The 25,920-nt window shown below is 39.6% G+C and overlaps 1 protein-coding gene and 1 long non-coding RNA gene across 2 annotated transcripts in view; one reads left to right on the forward strand and one right to left on the reverse strand.

Moving 5' to 3' along the window:
• LOC116876058 overlaps positions 1–3,811 on the forward strand; it is a 58,704-nt gene extending 54,893 nt beyond the window's left edge. The window contains exon 3 of the long non-coding RNA XR_004384314.1: positions 3,712–3,811. This is a non-coding gene — a long non-coding RNA (uncharacterized LOC116876058). The remainder of the gene's footprint in view (positions 1–3,711) is intronic.
• The window catches only part of ANKFN1 (ankyrin repeat and fibronectin type III domain containing 1), a 405,557-nt gene that overhangs the window by 57,980 nt on the left and 321,657 nt on the right, over positions 1–25,920 (reverse strand). Inside the window, exons 8-10 of the mRNA XM_032872010.1 lie at positions 18,502–18,599; positions 15,887–15,977; positions 10,421–10,528 (exon numbers count right to left, since the gene is read on the reverse strand). Of these exons, the coding sequence (XP_032727901.1) occupies positions 10,421–10,528; positions 15,887–15,977; positions 18,502–18,599 (297 nt within the window). The remainder of the gene's footprint in view (positions 1–10,420; positions 10,529–15,886; positions 15,978–18,501; positions 18,600–25,920) is intronic.

A 25,920-nucleotide genomic window follows, 5' to 3' on the forward strand; every position in this document is an offset into this window, starting at 1 on the left:
TCCCTTTCAGGCTCTCAGAACACTGATACTCAGACTTATACCCTCCAGGAAGGACGCTGGAAGAAACTGCTGGGGGCCCTGACCAGACTAAGAGAATTCACTTAAAGCTTTCTGACGTTGCTTTCATTGGTTTCTGAAAGAGAGGGCCATGCCAAATCACCCTAAAGTGAAGCTTATAGAAAAGAGCCCTGCCCACGTGCTCAAAGCTCCCCAACAGCTACTGAGCTCTCTTTTCTTAAATCTCCGTGAACATCTGAGGATCACCAGGCAGATGTGAAAAGCATGTAACAGGAAAGACAGAGGCCAAAACCAAATAAACAATAGAACAGTTTAGAGGAGAGACAATGCTGAGAGAAGAAACTATAAAATGAAACAAAGCCTATCATTAATAGCCTGAAGAGAAACAAAGGCACTGCATTTTTATGAAAAGGATAGCCTAAGAGAAACACTCAGAGAATTATAAAAGCACTGGTAATTTAAAAATATACTACCAAAAACTGAAAAACCCAATAGAAGGCTTAGAAAATAAGGTTGCAGAAATCTCTTGAGAAAGAGCATAAGAGGGCACCAGGGTGGCTCAGTCATTAAGTGGCTGCCTTAGATTCAGGTGATGATCCCAGGGTTCTGGGATCGAGCCCTGCATTGGGCCCCCTGCTTGGCAGAAAGCCTGCTTCTCCCTCTCCCACTCCCCCTGCTTGTGTTCCCTCTCTCACTGTGTCTCTCTCTGCCGAATAAATGAATAAAATCTTAAAAAAAAAACATAAGGACATGGGGATGGAAAGTAGAAGAGAAAAAGAAACATTAATGGGCTAATAACCTAGGAGGTTTGACATCAGGCTATGAGTCCAGTAGGAGGGAGCAAAGAAAAAAAGGAGAAATACTTTTAAATAATTTTAAGAATATATCCCATAACTGAAGGGTATAGCTTCCTATACTGAAAGGGCTTGTCAGTTGCCCAGCACAACAGACAACAGTACACCCACACTAAGGCAGTGCATTTTTTTATATTATTCAGTATATTAAGAGGATGAGGGGTAGGAATTATATATAATGTGCATGTACGAGGCAGGGAGGGGAAAAAGGGAAATCATCCTTCCTTAGTGAGGTGATGCCTCAAATTGAAGGAAAAAACCCCAATAATTAGCAATATAAATATGTTATCCAGAGACATGAAGAAAATACCAAAGCAGATTTTAGAGTATTGAAGTTAAAAAAAAACAAAAACTTAAAAACTTGACAGAGAAGAAAAAAAAAAAGGTATCCTGTGAAACTTCTGAAATCAGAATGATATCAGACTTCTCAATACTGAAAGCCAGAAAAGGACAAAGCAACACCTTTGAAACCTGAAAAAATTATTTCAACCAAAAATTCTATACTTACCTGAAAACTTTAAAAGTGGTGAGTAGAATAAATGCATTTTTAGACATTCACTGTACCTAAAAGTTAGCTCCCAAGAATCCTCTCTCAGGAAATCACTAGAGTAAGGACTCCACCAAAGTGAAGGACTAACCAAGAAAAAATAAGACATGGGATACAAAAAGAAGCAATCCAATATTGGAGGGCAGCCAGAAGAGTCCTCAGTATGGTGGTGAAAAGAGATCCTAGGGCACCAGCTGTGTGCCAGACCCAGGCAGCCAGCAACCAGTCTAGGTGGGAACAGGTCAGAGGGCTCAGAGAGGCTTCCTTAAAAAGGTGCAGGTGAAACAGTACTAATATATTTGATTGGATTGAGAGAAAATTGACACAACTGAATAGCCTGGGGATTAATTACAGCCACACAGAAAACAAGCAAACATACAATAAAAGATGACAGCTAAGTACAGGGAGAATAAAAAGTTATGAAGGAAAGGAAAATAATCATAGAATTACACGATCATTATAATGTAGGCAATAAATATTGATCTTACTAAAATTACAATGCAGATATATTGGGAGGACGAATGACAGGAATTGTAATGTGCAAGTAAGAGGAAGGAGTGAAAAAGAGAAATCATCTTTCTTAGTGAGGCAATGCCTCAAAGAAAAGATTAGCAATACAAACATGTTCTTTAGAGATATGAAGACAATATCAAAAGAAGTGGTTAAAAGAATTGAGCCTTTGGGGAATAAAAAATGGAGAATGGGAGGAATTTAATGCATTATTTTTTAAATAATAGAGCTCTTTTTTTAAATAATGAAGCTCTTTTATTTCTTTGAGAGCGAGACAGCACAAGTGGGAGGGAGAGGGACAGAGAATCTGAAGCAGACTCTGTACTGAGCACAGAGCCCGATGTGGGGCTCAATCCCACAACCGCAAGACCGTGACCTGAGCGAAAACCAGGAGTTAGATGCTTAGCTGACTGAGCCACTAGGCACCTCAAGTATAAATAATTCTTATCTACATTTTACAAGTGAGCAAAACTCAGTTTTAGAGAGGGTAGGTAATTGCTTAAGGTCACACAGCTAGTGAATGTACAGTTGGAATTTGAACCCAGCTGCTCACACTCTCATTAATTAATAAGATCATTCTCATTATAATCATACAGAATATAAAATGAAGATTAAACTGGGGAAAAAAAAAAACCCCTGAGAACTACTACTATGGGTTGGGAAAGGGGCCCATGCAAATGTTAAATATTCTGGGCCTCCTCCATTCTGGGCACATGAAAGAATTTTTCTTCTTGGAACCCTGTGGTTGGCTGTAGCCATGTGGCCAGTTCTGGCCAATGAGTTTTTTTTTTTTGTTGTTTGTTTGTTTGTTTTAAGGTTTTATTTATTTATTTGACACAGAGAGATCACAGGTAGGCAGAGAGGCAGGAGGGAGAGAGGAGGAAGCAGGCTTCCTGCTGAGCAGAGAGCCTGATGCGGGGCTCGATCCCAGGACTCTGGGATCATGACCTGAGCCGAAGGCAGAGGCTTTAAGCCACTGAGCCACCCAGGCGCCCCAGGCCAATGAGTTTTGAATGTAAGTGCCGTACATAAAGTCCTGTCCATATGAGACATTCAAGAGTTTCATCTTCTCCCATGGGTGCTGGCAAATATTTCTAGAGAAGGGTGATGACAACACAGGACAGCCCTCAGCTGCCCAGTGGTAGATATATAGCTTGTGGGAGAAATAAATATTTGGGGGGTCATTTGGTTACTGCAGCATGATATAGCTCATCTTGACTGATTCAGGGTCTATACTGACACACTAAGCCATTGATACAGTGGCTTCTGTTCTGGCTTCTGTCTGTGTAGCTCAGGGCTCTGGTACAATGGTGGTTTTCTGGACTCCAAATGCAGTAATTCTTTAGCTTTCAAGTGCTTGGCACATAGGGAGTTTATGTTATCCATATTGATACCTGACACACAGTAGGCTGTGTTTCAATTAATGTTTGCCAGCTGAAAAATTAGATGATAAGTGAGAATCACTCCCACAGGGCACTGCTGTGGTGAATACAGCTGGCTTCTTTATGACTCATTATGTATGTTGGGGAATAAACTGTGTGAACAATAAAGGCTGCTCAACATCTCCATTGAATTTGCATCCCAGTACTGAACATGTAGATTAACTGTGGACACTTCTTTAACCAAAGTACAGAAATTAATGTGGGTTTTGGTATCTCCCATGTAGGGCTTTGGTAGTAGAAGGGTTGTTTTAGTATTACTTCTGCATTTGGAATATGCTATGTATTTACTGAGCACTCCAGGCTCATTATACTGGAGTCATTGATTACACTTTAATTCTAGGATGTATCAGTAAAGTGCTGAGGAGGAAAAGAGGCTCTATTCTTCATCTAGAAGAGCAATGGAAGGAAAATAGGCTGGAGTTTGTGAAGTGCCTACACTATACCAGGTGATTTTAATGCATTATCTAATGTAATCCTCATAATAATCCTGAAAGATGTATAGTATTATCTTGATTTTTTTCTGATGGCGAAGCTATGGCTCAGGGAAGCTATGGCTCCCTTTTCTCAGGGATACACAGCTAGTAAGTAGTAGAACTGGGATTTGTGAAATAACAATTGTAAAATTTGTATATGCACTCAACCATATAGATCTCAATGTAGTTGAGTATTTTACTTTATGTTTCAAGTTTTATTTAAATTCTAGTTTGTTAACATACAGTGTAATACTGGTTTCAGGAGTAGAATTCAGTGATTTTTCACTTACATACAACACTTAGTACTAGGCACAAGTGCTCTCCTTTTACCCAACCCCCATCGAGCCCATCCCCCACCACCTCCCTACAGCAACTCTCAGTTTATTCTCTGTAGGTAAGAGTCTGTTGTTTTCTGGCTTGCCTCCCTCTTATAGTTGAGTTTTTCAAATAACAAATTTTGTAGTTTTTCTGTATGTAATACCTAATTATCCTTGGTTTATCATCTGAGACAGAGTAATGTTAAATTATCTTAGAAATATATATATTTTTTTGTATGAGGTCATTTCCTTTAACTTGGAATATGGGTCAGCATTCCCAAAGTCGGTGCTAACTGAAAAAAGTTTTACAATGACTTTACAAATAAGTTTGGAAAATGCTTGGTTAACCAAATTCAAAATGTCTCTTTATTAGAGTCTTTAATATTGTAATGCCGATTTTACATTTCCAGAAAAGCGATATATAATGCAACATTTTCCAAACTTACTGATCAGAGACCCTTTTTCAGCTGGGTATCTTAAAAACCAAAAAAACGGTTCAGATACTGCTTAAGTGTTGAGTACATTTCAATATAAAAAATATTTTTCCTTTTTGGGAAGAATTAATATAAGAATTAAGATTCTTAGAAATTAAGAATTAAGAATAAAGATTAACCAGGAAATAAAGTTCTACTTGAGCCTTACTTAAATTTTTCCTGACATTGTGTGCTTATTTACATCCCTGTTGGGGAAGAGCCTTTTATACATGATAAAAGTTGAATGAAAACTATTGAAATAATTGTTCTGTCTAGATATTTGTTTCTTGATTATTAGATAGTAACCTAATAGTAATGGGGAGAGCATCTAAATCCTCAGATATGAAAACCCCTCATTTTCATGAATAGTTTTAGTTTTCCCCCTTTGGTAAAGACCAAACACAGAGTGGCTTATGAATTGCAAGGAATCATCTATTCAGTTGCTTTATTACCTTTCCTTGCCATATAAGAACCAACGGGCAGGGCAGGGCAATGATCGAGAGGCAGCAGAGAGAATGGAACCTAGATAATGCCTGGTGTGCTAAAATGAGCTCTGATAACAGAGAACTGAGTACACTCTGGTCAGTGTGGAATCATTAAGGCCACGGTATGGGTAAAGTTTTCCTACATTTCTGGGAATGAAACCCACTTGGGTTTCCTTCTCAGCTTCTTCCATGCACATTTACATTTTCTAATGAACTACTAATTAGAAGAATATTTTCTGACAGAAGGATTGCGATGCTTATATCAGATAAATTAGATTTTAAGCCAAACATAATAAGAGATGAGGAAGGACACTATATCATACTTAAAGGATCTGTCCAACAAGATCTAACAATTTTAAATATCTATACCCCTAACATGGGAGCAGCCAATGATCTAAACCAATTAATAACACATTGACAATAATACAGTAATAGTAGGGGACATTAACACCCCCCCTCACTGAAATGGACAGATCATTTAAGCAAAAGATTAACAAGGAAATAAAGGCTTTAAATGACACACTGGACCAGATGGACACCACAGATATATTCAGAACATTCCATCTCAAAGCAACAGAATACACATTCTTCTCTAGTGCACATGGAACATTCTCCAGAATAGATCACATCCTGGGTCACAATCAGGTCTCAGCTGGTACCAAAAGATTGGGATCATTCCCTGCATATTTTCAGACCACAATGCTCTGAAGCTAGAACTCAATCACAAGACGAAAGTTGGAAAGAACTCTTAATACTTGGAGGCTAACAGGCACCCTACAAAAGAATGAATGGGTCAACCAGGAAATTTCAAAAGATTGAAAAAATTCATGGAAACAAATGAAAATGAAAACACAACTGTTCAAAATCTTTGGGGCACAGCAAAGGCAGTCCTGAGAGGAAAGTATATAGTGATAAAAGCCTTTCTCAAGAAACAAGAAAGGTCTCAAGTACACAACCTAACCCTATACTGAAAGGAGCTGGAGAAAGAACAGCAAAGAAAGCCTGAACCCAGCAGAAGAGAACTCATAAAGATCAGAGCAGAAATCAATGAAATAGAGACCAAAAGAACAGTAGAACAGCTCAATGAAACTAGGCGCTGGTCCATTGAAAGAATTAGTAAGATTGATAAACCCCTGGCCAGACTTACCAAAAGGAAAAGAGAAAGGGCCCAAATTAATAAAATCATGAATGAAAGAGTACAGATCACAACCAACACCAAAGAAATACAAACAATTGTAAGAACATATTATGAGCAAATATATGCCAGCAAATTTGACAATCTGGAAGAAATTGGTACATTCCTAGAGACATATAAACTACCAAAACTGAACCAGGAAGAAACAGAAAACCTGAACAGACCCATAACCAGTAAGGAGATTGAAGGAGTCATCAAAAAACTTCCAATAAACAAGAGCCCAGGGCCAGACAGCTTTCCAGAGGAATTCTATCAAACATTTAAAGAAGAATTAATACCTATTCTCCTGAAACTATTCCAAAAAATAGGAACGGAATGAAAACTTCCAAACTCATTTTATGAGGCCAGCATTAGCTTGATCCCAAAACCAGACAAAGACTCTATCAAAAAAGAGAATTACAGACCAATATCCTTGATGAACACGGATGCAAAAATTCTCACAAAATACTAGCCAATAGGATCCAATAGTACATTAAAAGGATTATTTGCCTTGACTAAGTGGGATTTAGTCCTGGGCTGCAAGGATGGCTCAAATCCACAAATCAATGGATGTAATACATTAATAAAAGAAAGAACAAGAACCATATGATACTCTCAATAGATGCTGAAGAAGCATTTGACAAAGTACAGATTCCTTTCTTGATCAAAACTCTTCACAGTGTAGCGATAGAGGGTATATACCTCAATATCATCAAAGCCACCTATGAAAAACCCACAGTGAATATCATTCCTAACGGGGGAAAACTGAGAGCTTTTCCCCTAAGGTCAGGAACACGGTAGGGAATGTCCACTATCACCACTGCTATTCAACATAGTACTAGAATCACACAAAAAAAGAAATAAAAGGCATCTGAATTGGCAAAGAAGAAGTCAAACTCTCACTCTTTGCAGAAGATATGATACTTTATGTGGAAAACCCATTAAGACTCCACTGCAAAACTGCTAGAACTCATACAGGAATTCAGTAAAGTGTCAGAATATAAAATAAGTCCTCAAAAATCAGTTGCATTTCTCTACACCGACAGCAAGACAGAAGAAGGAGAAATTAAGGAGTCAATCCCATTTATAATTGCACCCTAAACCATAAGATACCTAGGAATAAACCTAACCAAAGAGGCAAAGAACCTGTACTCAGAAAACTATAAAGTACTCATGAAAGAAATTGAGGAAGACACAAAGAAATGGAAAAACGTTCCATGCTCATGGGTTGGAAGAAAAAATACTGTGAAAATGTCCATGCTACCTAAAGCAATCTATACATTTAATGGAATCCCTATCAAAATACCATCAATTTTTTCCAAAGAAATGAAACAAAATCCTAAAATTCATATGGAGCCAGAAAAGACCCCAAATAGCCAGAGGAAAATGTTGAAAAAGAAAGCCAAAGTTGGTGGCATCACAATTCCAGACTTCAAGGTCTATTACAAAGCTGTAATCATCGAGATGGTATGGTACTGACACAAAAACAGACACACAGATCAATGGAACAAATAGCCCAGAAACAGACCCTCAACTCTATGGTCAACTAATCTTTGACAAAGCAGGAAAGAATGTCCAATGGAAAAAAGACTGTCTCTTCAACAAATGGTATTGGAAAAATTGGACAGCCAAATGCAGAAGAATGAAACAGGACCATTTCCTTACACCACACAGAAAAAATAGACGCAGAATGTATGAAAGACCTCAATATGAGACAGGAATCCATCAAAATCCTTGAGGAGAACAAAGGCAGCAACCTCTTCGACCTCAGCCGCAGCAAATTCTTCCTAGAAACAACGCCAAAGGCAAAGGGAAGCTAGGACAGAAATGAACTATTGGGACTTCATCAAGATCAAAAGCTTTTGCACAGCAAAATAAATAGTCAACAAAACCAAAGGACAACTGACAGAATAGGAGAAGATATTCACAAATGACATATCAGATAAAGGGCTAGTATCCAAAATCTATAAAGAATTTATCAAACTCAACACCCAAGGAACAAGTAATCCAATCAAGAAATGGGCAGAAGACATGAACAGACATTTCTACAAAGAAGACACCCAAATGGCCAACAGACATGTGAAAAAGTGCTCAACATCACTCGGCATCAGGGAAATACAAATCAAAGCCACAATGAGATACCACCTCACACCAGTCAGAATTGCTTAAATTAACAGGTCAGGAAATGACAGATGCTGGTGAGGATTCGGAGAAAGGGGATCCCTCCTACATTGTTGGTGGGAATGCAAGCTGGTGCAGCCACTCTGGAAAATAGCATGGAGGTTCCTCAAAAAGTTGAAAATAGAGCTACCCTACGACCCAGCAATCGCACAACTGTGTATTTACCCTAAAGATACAAATGTAGTGATCCAAAGGGGCACGTGCACCCGAATGTTTATAGCAGCAATGTCACAATAGCCAAACTATGGAAAGAACCTAGATGTCCATCAACAGAAGAACGGATAAAGAAGATGTGATTATATATATGTGTGTGTGTGTGTGTGTGTGTGTGTGTGTGTGTGTATGTATATATATATATATACATATATATATATTTATATATACACACACACATACATACATATACACACACAATGGAATACCATGCGGCCATCAAATGAAATGAAATCTTGCCATTTGCAACAGCATGGATGGAACTAGAGGGTATTATGCTAAGTGAAATAAGTCAGTCAGAGAAAGAATTATCATCTGATCTCTCTGATATGAGGAATTAGAGGCATGGCCAGGGGTTGTGGGTGTAGGGAAGGGAAAAATGAAACAAGATGGGATTGGGAGGGAGACAAACCATAAGAGACTCATAATCTCACAAAACAAACTGATAGTTGCTGGGGTTGGGGGGGGTAGGGATAGGGTGGTTGGACATTGGGGAGGGTACGGGCTGTGGTGAGTGCTGTGAAATGCGTAAACCTAATGATTCACGGACCTGTACCCTTGGGGCAAATAATACATTATATGTTAATAAAAATTAAAAAAAAAAAGAATATTTTCTTGGAAACACTTGTCCCCCCTTCTAGCTATGCTCAGCACTTCTGAAGAGCTCTGTTGTTATAGCTATACAGTAGGGACCAACTGTTTGCTAATACCAAGTATAATTTTTTTATACCTAGTTCAAACTCAGCTAGCATCTCATAGTTTCATGGATTTCTTACCTAGTTGGCCCAGCAGTGCCCTGCCTCTAGAGAGTGCAGTGCAGTTGGGATCTGATGGGTGAAGGAGCATCGAAAATGAAAACTTTATGGAGGCTTGAATTCTCCAAATAAAGCTAAGTGCCTATTCCATGAATCATTACACAGATCAGAAGCCTGACCCTGTCCCATCTGAATAGCCCACATAGAAGAGAAGTTTTTGAAAGCCTCTCCAAGAGATTTTCTGGGTATGGTTGACTAGGTCTAGAGATGTATGTGCTCTTCTTTCTCCCAAACAGTAGTATAGGGGAAGATTAAAATTAGGGTGAGATCAAAACCTACTGCCTAGTCCCAGTGTTCAGGGCGGGACAGAAATGAGGTATGGCAGCAAGAGTGCACTTAGAGACAGAAAACCTAGGTCAGAATCCTGATTGTGTCTTTTCCTGGCATTATGACCCTGGTCAAGTCACTTAGCCTTAGTGGTGATTGCTAAAACGTGGATGAAAAAGACAGTGGATGTGAAACTGCATTGCCAACTTCCTGCAAATATGACAAGAAGATTTCTTGTTACTGTAAAAATTGGCTAAACTTCCTCAGGGACGCTCATGGAACTTTCCTTGGGGCTGAAAAGTTCACGGGTGAATATCCCAAAGGCCCGGCACACTGGGGAGTTTCGTGAAGGGACAATTCAAAGGGAAGGGAACTAGTGGCAGCTGCTGTTTTACTTGAGCTTTTTTTTTTTATCCCCAAACTGTTCGCATGGAGAGAGGGTGAGAGAGAAAGAGAACAAGGGAATGAGAGAGGGAAGTCTCTTCTGAAGGGTTAAAGCAAGATAGTGCTGTAAAGTGATTCCAGATGTACAAATATTAATATCTCTCTCTCCCTGATGAATGAGAAGGTATGACCCAGTTAGGAAACTGCTAACATTACCGGCGCCACCGAGACCTCAGTCGATGGCCCAGCGCAGATTTTTATCCTTACCTCGGCAATTGTAATGCTGATGAAGGGCTCGGACCTGTTGCAGCAGACCTTCCAAAACTTCACTCTGTCCCCTGTGTCTGGGCTCTCTGTCGTCATAGTCTTTCCAGTCTATTGAACAAAAGAAACAAACAATGAAATTTCAGTGTGGGGGAGGCCTCTCCCCTGAGGCCCAGCCTCAGGAGCTGGGTTCTGTTCACACCTTCCAGATTCTGGATCAGCACCCAGCACTCGCACAGCTGGCAGGCAGTGCCAAGAGTTTGGGACTGCCATTGTTCGGGGCCCTGTGCAAAATAGCAACAGTTGTGGTTGTTTTTTTTGTGTTGGGCAATTTTAGGGCAAGAGAAAGTAACTGAAGGCCAAAAGAAAACAGGGACTCTGGGAGTCCAGTTTCCCCTCCCCAGCTTCTTACCCTCCTTTTTTAGCATCCTGGGTCCTAATCCGCTCCCCTCCATCTCTCCACTCAGCACCCCGAATCACAACTAGATTTCCACAGTAGGAAAGGAAGGGGTGGGAATGTGCAGACTAGATGAAATCCACAGTTCCAATGCTTTTATTGTAGGTTTCACACTTTTGGCCAAATTGACATTTCTTTCCAAGGAAAGAGCCCATGTCAGATGCCAAGAAATGGAAATCTACATTTTGCTCTAATGAATGTCTGCTTTGGTTAGCTGGCACAGCAACCCCTGCACATACTCCCGAGCCACCAACCACCCTGTCTGCTCAGTCTCTAAATATACAGTATTAGCTTACATGGCAAATTTAAATTGCAATACCCACTGAGATTTTTCTCCCCCTTCTATTTTCATTCCATTTGGCTATAATGATATCAAGAGTAATCACCCATATGGGACTAATGTCAAGATGGTAATTCTGCTGTCTCCAACTCTGGGTTTTTGTGTTTTGTCTTTTTTTCAGCAGGTCTGTCACTTTATAGTCCATCCTTTCTTCTATCTGTCCCCACCTCGTTTTACTCTCTGAACCTTTGAAAAGCAATAACTTAAAACACTTCTTGGTTGAAATGCTGTCTCTAAAAATTCTAGTCATTCTTTTCTAGTAAAGCCAGTTAGTTCATGAGTATATCTGAGGCTTAAATTTTAACTGAACCAGTTTCAAATTCCCCTCCCCCAGATTTATTTTAAAATATGGAGTTTCCTTTGCTCAGAAACTTAGGCAAATGTCCTGATGGTTAAAGTTAGGTAAAAACATCACTCATTGGTTCATCCACAGCCTAACAGTCTCTCACAGTTAGAAAGAATTGTGTTCTTTAGAACAGCTATTAGAAAGAACAGGTTCTGGAGTCAGATAAAGCTGGGTATGAACTCTGGCTCTTTGGGCTTCTGGCTCCGTGTCTGTAAGGCACGAAACTTACAGGGCCACTACTCTGTAATGTGAAGAATGAACATAGTATCTACCTTACAGGATTTTTTGTGAGGATGAAATGAGAGGTTTATTAGATATCCAGCGCAATATGATATAAATCGTTAAGTTAAAAAAAGAAGGGAGTTTACTGATGAAGAGTGAGCTCCCTGAGTAGTGAGTATGGAAACATCATTTCTAACCCTATAAGAAGGACGCCTCAGAGATTTTCGAATCCTTCCTCTTTCCTCCCCTCCCCCAGGTACTCGTCTCCATTTCACCTCTCAGAACGCTGAGTCCCAGAGAGAACCATTCCAGTTCTACGTCACTCAGCTTGTCTGGGGCAGAGCCAAGATCATAATACAGTCTCATGGCCTTCCATATAGTGCCTGTTTCCTTATACCGTAGACACGTTTTGTTTTGTTTTGTTTCTTTTGGGAAGGAGGGTCAGAGCTTGGTTGGAGTTTGTGTGGTGTGGCTTAGTTGTGGTCAACTCTGGAGACAGGGAATTGGCATAGGTGCCTTCTGTAGACTCTGTTCCTTGTGGGCAGAAACCGTGACTTAATTTCTCTTTGCCTCAGGTTTCTTCTCTGTAAAGTGAGTTTTTGAGTATTTTTTAAGGGTTGTTTGAGGTTTAAAAACATCATGTGAGTAAAGCACCATCTGGGCACATCAGGGACACTCATTAAATGTTGGTGAGGCATTGTGAATAGAAGGATGGTGTTCAGGTAGCCTGGGCTAGGAAAGGTGCTTTTACTGGGAAATTTGGAAATGTCTGAGGAATCAAACTCCCAAGTGATTGTCAGTCTTATCTGTAGCATGATCATAAATGCTATCATGGATTCCCAAAGGCCGTTTTGAGTTTGTTCCCTCAGTTGGGTGAATGCATCTTTAGTGCTCATGATAAGAGAAGTAATGCTTGCTTGAGTAAGACTTCTGGGTGGCTGAGTTCTTATGTGGCCCTGCACATGCTAATACATTCTAATGAGTGTTAATACTGCCATCAGTGCAAGGGGACATGAAATAGAGCTGGCTCTTTCAGCTGAGCCCTATGACATCAGAGGCGAGCTCAAGCTGACGACTTTATGATACATTTGAAAATTGCTAATGCTAAATTTCAGCCCAAGTGAGCACTGGACATGATGCCAGGGTTTTTGGAAAGAATGAGTTTTTCTCATAGATGTTTGGAAGGTTCTGACGACTACATAAAATAGGAGACTTTAGGGATGAGGGAGAAAATTGAAAATATATTAAGAAATCAGGAACCTGACAGGAATAAACTTAGTGTGGCAGGAAAAGAGCAGATTGTGCCACATAATACAGGTCACTGTTCTGGTAATGAGACACTTCGATTGCAACACAATGCAGAGCTTACATTCACTGGTGATATCAGGGCTTTCCTGATCGTAACTCAGACAAGCCTGTCTGGGTCCTTTTCTCTTATTATGTACCATACCATATAACATAAGTCTATAAAAACACATTAAGGCCTTTTGTAAAAATATTTTAAAAAAGGTTTTATAGCTTACTGGAACATATTACCAAATTTCCCATTACTCTGTCATGTTAGAATATATTGTCCTCTAGTAAATATCTGAATACTGATATATGCTGCATCACAACGTCATACTCTGTTTATAAATACAGCTGCAGTGTTTTTATATTGTTCTTTTCCAAGTGATACGGCATGTCTGCAGCAACTATAACGACATGTTTGGATTTTAGTTCTTTGCCAGATACCCCTACTAGTCAAATGGGCCATGTTAGAAAGTATTGGCAGTTGCTTTGTTAATTAGCAAGTAAAGTAATAAGTGGCTCTTCCCAGTCCTGGAAGACTGTTCTTGTCATTCTGGAGAAAGCCCTTGCAATAGGCTATGAGGGAGAGTGTCTGATTAAAATCTGAAGTTTATAGAATATCTGATGCTTATAAGTAAATATATCCATATGCAGATGAGAATTTGCATTTGGAGTGGGAAATTTTCCCCTGTCCCACCTTCAGGTCAACCAACACTATCATTTTTTTTTTTTTCCTTATCTATCCCTACTATCCCTTCATCAATAATATATACATTTTTTTTCTCCCTAGAATGAGATAGTTTCCCTTAGTATCTTACTCTTGCAATATTTTTAGTTTGTGTTTCTGATGTCTTTAATAAGAAGGATGTCCAAATAAGACTGGAATAATTAAATTATCAAATGCCCATGGGACTCAGGGGCTTTAGAGATCTCAGGTGTCCAGAGCCCTATATCACCTGGTGTAGCTATGTGAATCCACCAGAAACGGTAGACACGAACGGTTGGTTGGCTGGCTGGCTGGCTGGCTGGCTGGCTCTTAGCCCGTTTGTCTGCCGGATAGCAGGGCACTAATTCCCACAGCATAGGAGACATGGCATGGGCTCGATGGGTTTAGGCTTGAATCCTGGCTCAGCCACATACAAGAGTTGTGACCTTGGGCAAGGCAACATCCTCTCTGAGTCCCAATTTCCTTATTAATAGAGGAGGAGGATAGCATAGCGGTTAAGGACAAGGGCCATATAGGGTTTTGGCCCGACTTCAGTGCTTGCTGATTTTGTGATGTTTGGCTCTATGTATGTATGTGCCTCTATGTGAATAGTTCCGTTACCAGTATCATGGGACTACTAATAAAAACCACCTCAATGGGTCTGTTATGACGATTAAATGAGTCTATCTATATAAAGTTCTTAGATTACTGCCCAGCATGTAGTATCTTATGTTGGCTCTGATGTTCAGAGTGATGCAGACAATGAAGGTGGGGGTGCTTATCCGTAAGACAGAACAGTCATGAAGGACTCATGTGAGGATTCAGTGAGACACTGATGAAAGCCCGTAACATGCCACCTGATTCACGGTTGATCCTAGGAAAAGGGCTGTTATAAAACATGAACAGTACATAAATATATACAAAAGAAAACTGAAGAGCCCACAATCTTATAACCCAAATATCCACTGTCAAAGTTGATAGTTATGTGCAGACAGGCCTATCTAATAATCATCAAACTCACAGCTTAACTATGTGAAAAAAATTTTTGCATTATGTTTTTACATAAAACCTAAAGAGTAAGAATTTCTTCCATACAATGCATTTTTTAAAACACCATTTTTAGTGGTTGCATTTTGTCCTATAATGCCACTGAGTTAATACTGGATATTTGTTCTCCCTTGCATACATGGTTTTTTACTGTATTGATACAGTGCAACAGTGTGGATATTTGTTCATAATTATTTGCCTGTGTTTTTTTCCTTAGGTTAGATTCTTAGATGTATAATTATGGGCTAAAATAAATGATGGTTCTAATTATGGCAAGTTGTGTCCCACAAAGGATGTAGCAGTTTGCACTCTTACAAGAAGCATATGATACCATTTTGAACTATCACATTCATGAAGGTTTTTTAAAAAATGAAAACAAATTCAGAGCAATAGGCTCACTATGCAGAAAAATCTATCATACGGTATATCTATAGACATTTCTTCTGGTTGATTAAATTTTCTGGTTATAGAGGCTACTAAATATACCAGACATAAATTATTAATCTTCAAATAATTAGAAGAAGCTTTTGCTGGGGTTCTCAGCCACCACTACAATGTTATATATTATATTTCTAGCAGAGTGTGGAAGAGTGCCTGTTAGTAAAAAAGCATTTTCTTCTGACAGAATGTCAGATAAGTAAGATTTGCTATATCTCATTCTCCTATCAATTTGATGTGGGTGAGGAGGTGAGAGCAGAGCTAGAATGGGCCAGCCACTCCTGCCATGTCATTCACAACATCCCCACAAAAGCCTTGGGAAAGGAAGGATTGGACTCATTCTACAGATTCAGAATTTAAGGAACTTTTGAAGGCCACACAACTACTAAAAAGGTATCATGGGTATCAAATTTGGTCTTGCTGGTTCCAGATTCCCTCTCTTTTAATTCCAGAGTTGCATTTCTGCAGAGGAATCATTCTTTACATGGCCCAGATGCTACTCTGTGGAAGTCTTGTCAGTCCCAAGCATTGGGAAGAGGGAATGGCAATGGTACCCTGAGGATGGATGGAGGGGGAGTTGGAGCCTGTGGCCAGGTTTGAGTAAGTTCACAGCTACCACCTACTAGAAGGCGAGGCACATGCCGGTACCGTGGTCTGAGCAGGTCCCCATCCTTTCATGTTATAAGCCGAGACTTGAACAAAATACTTTTGGCCCTGAAAAGTATCAAATAGAGAGAAGGTATGCATTAGGAATTGTACTGAATCACTTTTACTTCAGAAGCAGATTCTTGTTTCTGATTAATAACTCATTGATCCACTGGGAAATCCACTAGCCATGCTTTAGCTTTCTACCTTTTCCTGACTATTACATTTATGTATATATACAAAGATGTGTACATACACATCTTTGGGGTGCCCTTAGTCTCTGTGAGCTTTCTTCTTTCAAAAATTGGAATCTCATAATTACCTTTCCTCCTCCCACTAAATTATACACTAATTATTAAAAGTCACACACAGGGGGGCGCCTGGGTGGCTCAGTGGGTTAAAGCCTCTGCCTTCGGCTCAGGTCATGATCTCAGACCTCCTCTCTCTCTGCCTGCCTCTCTGCCTGCTTGTGATCTCTCTGTCAAATAAATAAATAAAATCTTAAAAAAAAAAAAAGTCACACACAGGTCTGCCAGATTTACCCAAAACAGCAGTTCCTTACCTCTTTCTCCTTATTTTCCCCTCCCCAGAGGCAGTCACCATTACTTTTATTAGCTGATCAACTTGCTTTTAAAATTAACAAGTTACACTGAACATCTTTTCAGATTAGTACATCAAAGATCTGGTTCATTCTTTTAGTGGCTACATAGTACTTCACTGTGGGCAAATACCGTTATTTAACCAGTCCCCCCTCTGGTGAACATTAAGATTGTTTCCACGTTTTGTGCCACAGTAAATAATGCTGCAATGAATATCTTTACTCAGCTATTAAAACTTTCCAATTCATTCTTTGATTTCATTTCAGTTTTAAAACCATCTTTAAAACAATGGCTAACATTCTTTAATGTTTTATGACACTAAAAATTTAGCAGTTTTTTTTTTTGTTTGTTTACTTAAAATCTTTTCAGATGTTTTGTATGATTTTGTATTTTTGCTTTGAGAAGTTATTTTCTCCCCCAGTGAACCCAAAGAGTCATTTTTGAAGCCAGCATTTGATAAAGCATTGCTTGTGAAAATTGTAAAATAGCGTTTGAGGTAAAAAACAAAACAAAACCAAAAAACAAAAAACCACCACTTCTTTGTAGAGCTTTTGCTAGAAATTTTAATAATGTTGGTCTTACCGTATTAAAAAGTTATTTTTTTTAACATTAAAAATAGGTTTCTAGGTACTTCGAGGTTATGGCGATTCTACAGAAGTGTCAGTCTCCTCCTAGGCTTTTATATGATTAGGATGGTGTCTGAATTGCTCTCATTGGACGACCAAATGGAAAAACTTAATCCCTATAAAAATTAGTTCAAATATTAGAGAAACTCGCTGCGGAGAGTTTTCCATTTTTATCACAATATCACTTTTTCTTTTAAGCAAAGGAAATTCCCTGGGGTTCTCTTCTGGCCCTCTTCCATCATGTGAGCTATAGGGTTGGGAATCAGTCTTCTGCCGATAGCATCTCTTGGGGGCCACCCACTCAGGGGTTTGTTTGCTCTGGTAATCCACAGTTTTGGCCCCTGGTATAGACATGTGATTAGGACTAAAAAGTCAAGATTCTGTGGTGGTGACCCAACCACCAAGAATTCTATTAGAATAAGTCGGTTCAAACTTGAGATGCAACCTAGTACAGCTTTTTAATGCTGGGTTTCAGCTTTACACTTTACAGATAACCATTTTAAAGGACTAATCTTTTAGGAGAAGAGCAACAAAAACAAAATTCTCTCTCTCTGAGAAGGGTCTAAGATATTCACTATTTGAACTGGTGCAAAAAAATACAGGTTTGACTTAAGCATACTTTAAAAACTTCTCATTAAAAATGATTTTGATGATTGTTTTGCTGCATTTTAATTATTTGAGGAGATAAAGGTTTGTTCCAGTATGAACTGATTTGCTAGATGTTTTTATTTTTTGCATTTCATGTGCTCATATGGTTTATAGTTCTATAAATAATTAATGTTTGAGTTTAGATTGGTTAAACAAATAAGCACAGTTGGTTCCAGTTTTTCATTCACAGTTTCAATTGGTTCAGGTTACTAAGAAATGTAGTGCCACCATATATAGTTTCTTTTCTGTGAAAGCAGATTTAGATTTTTTTTTTTAATCAAGGAGAAAGGATTTCTCTCAGGAAATTGTATGACTCCAATAGATGACTGATCTCAACCGAGGCTATGGGGGTGAGGGTTAGAGGAGGCTGTTATTTTTACCATCAGACAGGGAGTAAAAATTGGATCTCTCAGAGCCTTTGATCCCCCCCTAAAGATTAGACTGTGATCCAGAGAGCAGCAGCTTTCAAGGCTTGTATGAGGCCAGTCTTTTTCTGATCTCTAGAACATGGCAGCTTACAAAGTGGTTCATGCTGTCTGCTCACTCCTTTGTGGGGTTCAGATTATGGATACCAGACATATCACACTTAACGAGTGGCAGTTGTTGCCAGAGAACTGGGTGTTGGCAGTTGCTTCTAGAGGAGGCATTTGCTACCCAAATCCCAGCACAAACATCAGGGGCAGGGGAATGGGAAGCCTAATGGGAGGATCTGGCATTTACCGTTGTAAGTCCTGTGATCGTGCATCTCAGGGTCTGCAAGTTTTCCATGATGATTTCTCCAGCCAAAGGACAAAAGTCTTTAGACATGCTCCATTCCACTGCAAGGAGAGACAGAAAGAGACAGCATGAAATTCACTCATATATCAAGAAGCATCACAGAAACTCTAGCAAAAGTGTCTCTCAAAAAACAGGAAGTTCACTCTCTTTTTCCTGTATTGGCACATCTCACAGTCTTCCTTGGGATGTCAAGTCAGTTTCTAAGATCACAATTATTTTTTAATACTAGAGAGGAAAATAGTCATTGAATGGTAATTAATATACCCTAGCTATGCATACATGTATGTATCTGTGTACGTATGAATGTAGACACACACATGCTCACACTGTATGTAACAGTTCATTGTATATAGAAGATAAGTTATTAACTACATGGGAAAAGTGAAGGGTACACTAGGACATTCTTTTCTGTTAGCTGCCCAAGTCTGGTTTGGGCTTCACCATGCTACTGAAGGTGCTATTTCAAGGTCCCAGGGACGTTCTTGTTCCAAATAAGGAAGATTCCTTTCATTTCTTTCTGTGTTACTGGACACCTTCTTCTGGAAGCATTCTCTTCTTGTAGTGTCCCACGCACTACTCACCAGGCTCTCCTTCTCCTTGGTCTTGTCTTCCGGGCTTTTTCATTGGCTTGTCTTCGGCCGGAGGATTTGGGGTTTGTGGCTGAACTTCTTCAGTTCTCCCTCCACACCTGACATCCCTGACGTGAGTGTTCATTCACAGTTCAACCTAACACCCAAATACTTATCCCCCGTTTTACTGTGAAGCCATGTTCTTTTATAACATTTTCCACTGGTTGAGAAAACTGTGGTCAGGAAGGATAAATTGTGCCTCATCAGTATACAGTGTCCTAAGTGACAGTTTACCTGTGGCAAGGTTTAAGGCAGTCCTGAATGAAGCAGGAGCTTAAGGCACATGGAAGACAAGGCCTGCACATTCTAAACCTCATGATGACAAGCTATAGGATGTAAGATTTAAGTTATACTCCCTGTGACACTGAAGTACTTTGAAATGAAGCCGAACCATCCGTAAAGCCTGCTGTTTGTCTTGAGTCACATGCCCCTTTGCTTCAGGGCTGCTGCCCGTGTACCCTCGGCTTCTCCGTATGTTCTTAGGAATCTAACTCGTTTTCCTCATTCTCTAGAAATTGTTTTCCTAAAGTTCCTAGTGCTCTGATTGTCTGCAACAGCCTTTTCCTGGGACAGCCTGCTCCCTGGCCTTCCTGACGTTTTGCAGCCTTCTTTCCCCTCAGTTTTGGTTGCACCCTTTCTTCCTATCTCCTGACCCCTTTTTCTGGGCTCTCCCTGGTTCCTCCTTTACTTCTCCCTTTGCTGTGATGTTCCTTGGGGGTTTGGTTTTGGCTCTTTTCTTGCTTCACATGCTTATTCTGGGCAGTGACCTTATTCACTCTAATGCGCTAACAGTGGCTTTCAAAACTGTAATTCTAGGTCCAGTCTCTCTCAGGCCTCTTCTGAGGCCTGACTTCCTCCTGGAGATCTTCATGTGAGTGCCCGCTAGTACTTCTCTTTGCCAAAATATGTGTCTCCTCTTGTTTTCTCAGTTTTAGCTTATGGCATTCCCATATACCCACTCACCCAACCCCAAATCTCAGAGCATCCTTGCTTCCTCTTTTTCCCCAGTTCTTCATGATCAGTTGATTACTAAACCCAGAGGTTCTGCTTTAAAATGTCTCCCATTAAGTTTCCCTCTTCCCCTCACACTGAACTTATTCTAGAGCAGGACTTTATAATCATGTGCATCAGTCTGCATTTTTTTTTTTTTTTTTGCAAGGAGGTGTAGGCCTGATTGATTAACTGATCAACTCTCCTAAGTTGATTTTTCTGTTCATCTTATCTTTATACACAACCATGTAACACAGCATGAGTTGTATTTTAAAAATGTAGATCTCATTATTTCATTTCTCTGCTTAAAATATTTTCATACTGTTCAGCTGCTTTCAAAATAAAATGAAATGTTAGGGTCCCTGGGTGGTTGAGTGGGTTAAGCGTCTGCCTTTGGCTCACGTTGTGATCTCAGGGTCCTGGGATCGAGCCCTGCATTGGGCTCCCTGCTCAGTAGGGAGTCTGCGCCTCTCTCTCCCTCTGCCCTCCCACCTGCTCATTCTCTGTCTCAAATAAATAAATAATCTTTAAAAAATTAATCCAAAATGAAATGAAAGGCATTTAATTAACAAGGCATTCTCTATTATCCTCATATCCTACCATGTCTCACAGCAAAGTCTTTGCTCTGTAAGTCCCTGTTACCTGGTTATTCTGGGTACTTTTCTGTCTTTGTGTCTTTTGCTCATCTTCCAACCACTGCTTGGTGAAACTCTACTAATCTGTTGGAATCTAGCAAAGTAAACTCTAAATTCCTCAGGAATAATTAAATACACCTGTTTCTATGCTCCCAAAGCCCTGTATTCATATGAAAACAAAATTTATTACACACATATTATGCTTTACTGTATGTACCACTTTCTCTTGTTAGACTGGGACAAATCTGAGAATAGGAGAAACACCTTTCCCTCTCTCCTCTAGTATATTGATTTGTGTCTGGTGCATAGAATGTGCTTCCTAAATATTTTACAAATCAAATATATACAATTTGATTATATGCATGGACACACACACACACCCAGGGTAGACCGGTTTTTCCAACAAGGAGGTATTTTTCTTCCTGTGAATCTTCTCTTTCTCCAGTCCCTTGCCCTTTGAAGCTCTGAGACATGTTGTAAAATGTTAGAATCAAATTATTAAGATTATATGTTAAATCTCACATTAGGCCTATACTTCCTTACAAATATATATTCTAAAACATTTATTATACACATTATATATATATTTATTTATATTTATATATATATGTATGCATTTTTTTCCAAAATATTTTATTATGCTTATGAGTTACTAGCTCTGAAGAAGCCAAATCTCTAAAAGTCAGCTTAGACTTACTGTTGCATATAACTAACTAAAGAAAAAAAAGGAAATCACTGAAGACCTCACCAATAAAACGAAATGAAAATCAGCAATAAATTTGCAAGGATATTTAGAAGCAAGGAATACAGAAAAATTCTGTAAACAGAAACATCCCTGGTCACCACTGGGACATGCATCATTGACTGATGTGGAGGAGCTCCAAGTGGAAAGTGAGAGTCAAGGGTTTCTGATTCCAGGCTACAGGTTTGGGGGGGCTACCTAAAAAAAGATTTTGGGATTAGTGAGAGTACCTCCAAAGGATTAATGACAAGTTTCTTGAATATACAGTATTTAAAATTTGAAAGAAACTACTTTTTAGTAACAACTGTTCATGTTCTATTGAAATGTGTTTTACAAAACATGTTTCAGGTGGAAAAGAGGACCCTAGTTTCTTGAAAAACAAAACAAAGAACAGCTTTGTAAGGAGATACGGTCTGCTTTGGAAGTTAATGGAAAGTTTTAAGCATTTAAGTGTAATTAGATCTCATAACCTGAAAGAAGATTCACATGGAAGGGAAAAAATCCACATTGGAATGGACAGTCTATTCTGGGGCAACCGACAGTCTTTTCCTTCAATGTACTTCGTTGGGTTGGTGGACCCTTTTGACATGAAGAGAGGAGCTTGTGGTCATTTAAAAAACAAGGGAGGGAAATAGAGTAAGCAGGAATCACTTTGAAAGCCCACTGAGAATTCTAAGAAGGCAACTTAGCATGGTCTCTCTGGAAAGTTATGTGTAGGTAGTTTAAAGACTTACTATTAAAGCCATGAGAAAATCACTTATAAGCCTGCTCTAAATCCCTGAAGGACTGGGGCCATGTATATGCAGTTTAAAACTGTAGAAGACTTACAATTTTAAGATAAAGATCAGGGTAACTGTTTCTACTTAGGTCTGGGAAATCGAAGCAGGGTTTAATCATGCAATGGCTCATAGCAGTTGAACATTAGCAAGAAAGGTACCAGACAAAACCTAGGTGTTAGTATTTCTTAAAATTTGGCTCTGGCTCAAGCTGTGATTCACTATATTTATATCAAATAACTATGCATATTTTAAATATGACGCTTTATTATTTTAACAAATACTTCATTTTTATCTAAGCTATAGCAAGTAGAGTCATTTGGGAAGGAGAATTCTAGCTGAAAACCTCTATTTACTGGATAGCAGCTATAAAAACCACATGGTGAAAGCTTAAGAAAAAGAGCTCCTGAAGTTCCAGCGTTGTCACCTGAAGTCTACAATGTGAGGAGAGAAGTGACAGAATCAGTGCAAGAGTAGAAAATTCATGACTAGAAATGTTAGGATGCACAGGCAGGACAAAGTCTACAGCGACGGTACATTTCTAGCTTCGTGGCATAAGCTCTGTGAATAATATGCCCTGCTTTGGCCAATTACTCAATCTTAACTTTTCAGGCCAGTTTCTTGAGCAGTAAAGACCCCACAAAAATAAAGGCATGAAGAGATAACATTACAGGGGTGCCTGGGTGGCTCCGTCGGTTAAGCATCGGACTCTTGATTTCAATTCAGGTCATGATCTCAGGGTCTTGGGATGGAGCCTCATGTTGGGCTTCCATGCTTAGTGTGGAGCCTGCTTAAGATTCTCTCTCTCCCTTTACCTCTGCTCCTCCCACTCATGCTCTCTCTCTGTAAATAAATAAATAAAATCCTTAAAAAAAGAGAGATCAACATTGCAGTAATGTCTAATTAATTTCTACTTAATTGATAACAAACATCGAAAACCTACTATTGTCCAGCTTCTCCCTCAAAGCCCAGAGCTGCTTTCTCCTGTGCACACGTCAGGAGAAATATACTGTAAGAGGTCTACTCTTGCTGCTTGCCCATGCCCTGCTTGAACCCCCCACCTTTAGCCTTATGTCACTTGACTTCAGCCCCAACGTTTTGCTGTTTTTTCTCTCTTGGTATGCTCTCCTCTTCCCCAAAATTTTCTTCCCCTTCATTCAAATGGGAGTGGTTCAAAGTCCCTTCCTTTCCACAGCTTTCCTTGATCTTCCAAGGGAAGCTCCTTTGCCAGTTTTCCCATTCTGTCACACTGCACTTGCTTCATTGTTTTGTATTCATTTTCTAAGAGATCTGCCTCCTCTGTCTTCTGTTAAGTTCTTTGCGATCAGGGAGTGTGATGGATTAATTGCAGTTTACGAAGCACCTGTCTGGGCACGTAGGACAGCACAGGTGGCTCAGTAACTGGTGAGTGAATTGATTACTTGATTCTTGACTTTGGAGTGCTTCAGGTCTCAGACAGAAATCTGACGCTGGTCCATAAAGAATAAGAAAACAGTGTCAGAATAGAAAAAAGACAGAAAGAACACAGAAGTTGCTTGAGCTGCCCAGTAAGTGGTTGAGATGGAGATTAATTCCTGGCCTCCAGATTCTCAGCATCCCAGACTCTTCACTTGTCTGTACTGCTGCTCAGAAACCAAAAAAACAAAAGTTTATTTCCTGTTCCCTATCAGCACTTCAATGGAACCAAAACGGCATTCTTACTGGCCACACTCACCCCGGCGCCTTAGCTAATGAACGGAATTTGGCTAGACTGCCCAGCCCAGCACCAGAGCATTATGAAATCTTCCCCGATCCATCTAATTGTGTAGTTTCTAACCTTTGAGGCCAACCATAGCACAAGAGGAAGAAAGAGGGAGTGAGGGACGTGCTGAGAAACCCAGAAAGAGATCAAATACAGTCCTTTCTAGAGATGAGAAAATGTGTCTTGCCGAAGCATGAACCCACTCAACACTTGTGGGTTTTAAATTGGGAACTGACGTGAAAACTCTGGATCTGGGAATTCTGTTTAGCTCTGGCAAAATACGAGGTCAGAGCTGCTTGCATTTTTTATTTTAAATTCCCTTGATAGTCCTAGGAGTTGGGGCATGCATTACTTCCAAACAAGAATCCTTATTGTTTGCATAGCACACAGTCTTCCAGTTAATTAGAAAAACATTTTTTCCCCAAATTAAATTTCCCTAGAAAAACAATGATTTAAATTAAGGGCAAAGAATTTTTTTTTTTTTTTGACACTAGTAAAGCCTTCCTGCACCCACTACTTCTAGAAGATTAAAAGCAAAGTTGGAATCAGAAAGCTATATTCATTTATTTTATGGTCAGATTTGGTAGCCACAAAAATAACATGTCCCTATCTGTATATGGTGTGTACTGTCATAATTTTACCTGCTACATGACAGACTGACACACAGATACTGACCAGAAGCAGGGATGTCTAAAATTCAGGGTTTTGAAAAGTATGTAAGCACTGTAAGTCACCACAGTCTGATCTAGTTGCATTTTTATTTCCCTCCTATTATGGCTCTTATCCAAATTCATTCTTTCTCTTAATCCCCTTGGCCTTCTAAATGAAAGGTGTCATCATTTGTATGATTCTTTTTTTTTTTTTAGTAATGTATCTTTTTTTATTTTTTAAAGATTCTATCTATTTATTTGACAGACAGAGAACACAAGTAGGCAGAGAAGCAGGCAGAGAGAGGAGGAAGCAGGCTCCCTGCTGAGCAGAAAGCCCGATGCGGGACTCGATCCCAGGACCCTGGGATCATGACCTGAGCTGAAGGCAGAGGCTTTAACCCACTGAGCCACCCAGGTGCCCCCATTTGTATGATTCTTACTATTACTAATAGTTTTTAACTCTCTTTCCAAGCCTACCATGAAATGTTTGTTGAATGAATACCAGTTCTCCAGGGGCCGAGGTGCAGCCAGCCTTTACCTTTCACGGAGCTTCACCTCTCATTTACTTTGGACACTTAACCCTGGGTGCCTCCAAACAAAACTGCCTTCAGTAATTTCCGCAGTTTGAGGCTCAGAAAGTCTGAATCATTGGCACCGTTAGGGTTAATGGAAGCAGAACTAATCCCCAAGCCTCCACTCATATAGAAATCACTTTTCTCTTTACATTTATAGGATATCTTTCCTTGGTAGATTTACCTCTTGGTTTTCCTAGAACATTAAACTAAGAGATAGGAAGGTCATGGATTTATCACAAAGTACAGAGTACAAAATCCACTCATCATGGCACACTGAAGACGAGGTGGCCTGATAGGGTGGCTTTGAGAGGCGGCACAGATAGGGAGACAGACCATGTCAGGGCTTGGCCCTCAACCATGTCTGAATGGGATAAATGCAGCAGGGCGCCAGGGTTGACCCAGATAGCTTACAAGAATGGACTGTTAAAATTTCAGGAATTTTGCAAGCCTGTGTTTAAGCACAGCCATCAAGAGAAATTAAATTATATGAACTTAAATATATTAAAGATAAAAACTAAATATTTAAAACTCATTGCTCCCTGTTTCACTGCATTTTGCTATTATTTGTGCTCTCAAGGTTACTGATATCTGTGGTACCTAAATAGTGGAAATAATACATAATGC

Source organism: Lontra canadensis, unplaced genomic scaffold (assembly GCF_010015895.1).
Source record: "Lontra canadensis isolate GAN:19392208 unplaced genomic scaffold, GSC_riverotter_1.0 scaffold43, whole genome shotgun sequence".
NCBI lineage: Eukaryota > Metazoa > Chordata > Mammalia > Carnivora > Mustelidae > Lontra > Lontra canadensis.